The following is a 2,275-nucleotide window of genomic DNA, read 5'->3' on the forward strand; positions in this document are numbered from 1 at the left end:
TATATATATATATATATATATACAGGGTGTTCAAAAAGTCCCGGTACAGCAACATAACTCAAACACTAAGAGTTTAATAAAATAAAAGTTGTAGGACTTTTCCCTGGCTATTACCACATGACCTTGGATTTAACCTTGACCTTGATCTTTAAGGTCATTTCAAGGTCACTTCGCTTTTTTTAATAGAACTTCATATTTTTGATGCCGGAAATGGAAAGAGCAGAAATTTTACGTTTGAGTATGATCTTTACTAACTCCCTCCCTTGACCTTGTAGTCAAGGGCAAGGTCAAACAATAAACAAAATAGATAGAGGCAATGCCTGGATTCTTTTTCTACCGTGCCTTAACCGGCTGGATTCCTTCTCTACATTGCCTTAACCGGCTGTTTCTTGACCTTGCTCTTGACTACAAGGTCAAGGGAGGGAGTTAGTAAAAGTCATATCTGAACGTAAAATTTCCTGCTCTTTCCGGCGTCAAAAGTATGAAGTTCCATTAAAAAAAAACGACTTAACCTTGATATGACCTTAAAGGTCAAGATCAAAGTCAAATCCAAAGTCACGTGGTAATAGCCAGGGAAAAGTCCTACAACTTTTGTCTGAAATATTTTTCTGTTTGATTCTTAGTTTTCGAGTTATGTTGCTGTACCGGGACTTTTTGAACACTCTGTATATACTAATCTATATTATAATATCTTATATTAAATACAGAGTATTCAAAAAGTCTTGGTACAACAACATAACTCGAAAACTAAGAGTCAAACAGAAAAACATTTCAGCCAAAAGTTGTAGGACTTTTTCCTGGCTATTACCATGTGACCTTGGATTTGACCTTGATTTTGACCTTCAAGACCATTTCAAGGTCAAGTCGTTTTTTTAAATAAAACTTCATATTTTTTACGCCGGAAATGGAAAGAGCAAAAAATCTTACGTTCGGGTATGACCTTCACTAACCCCCTCCCTTGACCTTGTAGTCAAGAGCAAGGTCAAACAATAAACAAGATAGATAGAGGCAATGCCTGGATTCTTTCTCTACCTTACCTTAATTGGCTGGGTTCCTCCTCTACTTTGACTTAACCGGCTGTTTATTGACCTTGCCCTTGATTACAAAGTCAAGGAAGAGGGTTAGTGAAGGTCATACCCGAACGTAAAATTTCCTGCTCTTTCCATTTCCGGCGTAAAAAATATAAAGCTCTGTTTAAAAAAACGACTTGACCTTGAAATGACCTTGAAGGTCAAGGTCAAGGTCAAATCCAAGATCACGTGGTAATAGCCAGGGAAAAGTCCTACAACTTTTGTTTGAAATACTTTTCTGTTCAACTTTTAATTTTCGAGTTATGTTGCTGTACCGGAACTTTTTGAACACTCTTTACATATATATATTCATATCTGTATAATATCCTATATCGTCTATATTATAATATACTTGCGGTAAATATACTTTTAGAAACCGCCATGGGAATCTCTTTGCATAATTTTGACACATTTGAAGATCAGTATCGAAAATCAATAGAGGATATGGGTCGCTATGTTACTCACAGGTAATTTACACGAACACCTTTTTTGGTTATGAGTTGTGTATGTGTGTGTGTGTGTGTGTGTGTGTGTGTGTAATGGTGTGTTGCGCGCGCGCGTGTGTGTGCGTGCATGCATATAATTGTACATATACGTATACATATAAGTGTATGTGTGTACAACTTGTTATCCTTGAAAATATATATATATTTTTGATCAAATTCTAAAACAATTTTGTACTTGACAATTTTATCTGAAGCTTTTTGAGTTATTAATAAAAATAGTTGACTGACCACGAGTTGGATACAAGAGGTAGGCAGAAGCAGCGCAACTCATTGTGATTGACAGTGGTTTATGTGATACACGGATTAAGTGATACAAATTACGAATGAATAAACAAATAAGTAAGAGAAACAGACAAAAAGCGAAAGAGACAGAGAAAAATACGAAAACAGTGTGTAGCAATCAGCTAATCGCGTCAGGCACCATACGTAATCGCCCGCATTTGACGGTGAGTTGCGGCACTTCTGTTTACTTCTTATATCCGACTCGTGGTAAGTCAACTATTTTTATTAATAACTCAAAAAGTAAGCTACAGACAAAATTTTGCCAAATAAAAAGTTGTCTTAGAATTTAGTCAAGAATATGTAGGGGCGCGCGCGCACGCACACACACACACACACACACATACAGGGTGTCCGATAACACAGCCACACAAAAAAAAAAATTTCTTTGGCCTGGGGATCAGACCATGTTTATTATAT

General features: G+C 36.5%; 1 protein-coding gene across 2 annotated transcripts in view; it reads left to right on the plus strand.

Moving 5' to 3' along the window:
* LOC109862190 (cytochrome P450 4C1-like) overlaps nucleotides 1-2,275 on the plus strand; it is a 27,722-nt gene that overhangs the window by 893 nt on the left and 24,554 nt on the right. For both annotated transcript variants that reach the window (XM_020442156.1, XM_020442157.1), the window contains exon 2: nucleotides 1,444-1,537. In XM_020442156.1, coding sequence (XP_020297745.1) covers nucleotides 1,444-1,537 — 94 coding nt within the window. The remainder of the gene's footprint in view (nucleotides 1-1,443; nucleotides 1,538-2,275) is intronic.

Source organism: Pseudomyrmex gracilis, unplaced genomic scaffold (assembly GCF_002006095.1).
Source record: "Pseudomyrmex gracilis isolate BER0280 unplaced genomic scaffold, ASM200609v1 scaffold_1469, whole genome shotgun sequence".
Lineage (NCBI taxonomy): Eukaryota > Metazoa > Arthropoda > Insecta > Hymenoptera > Formicidae > Pseudomyrmex > Pseudomyrmex gracilis.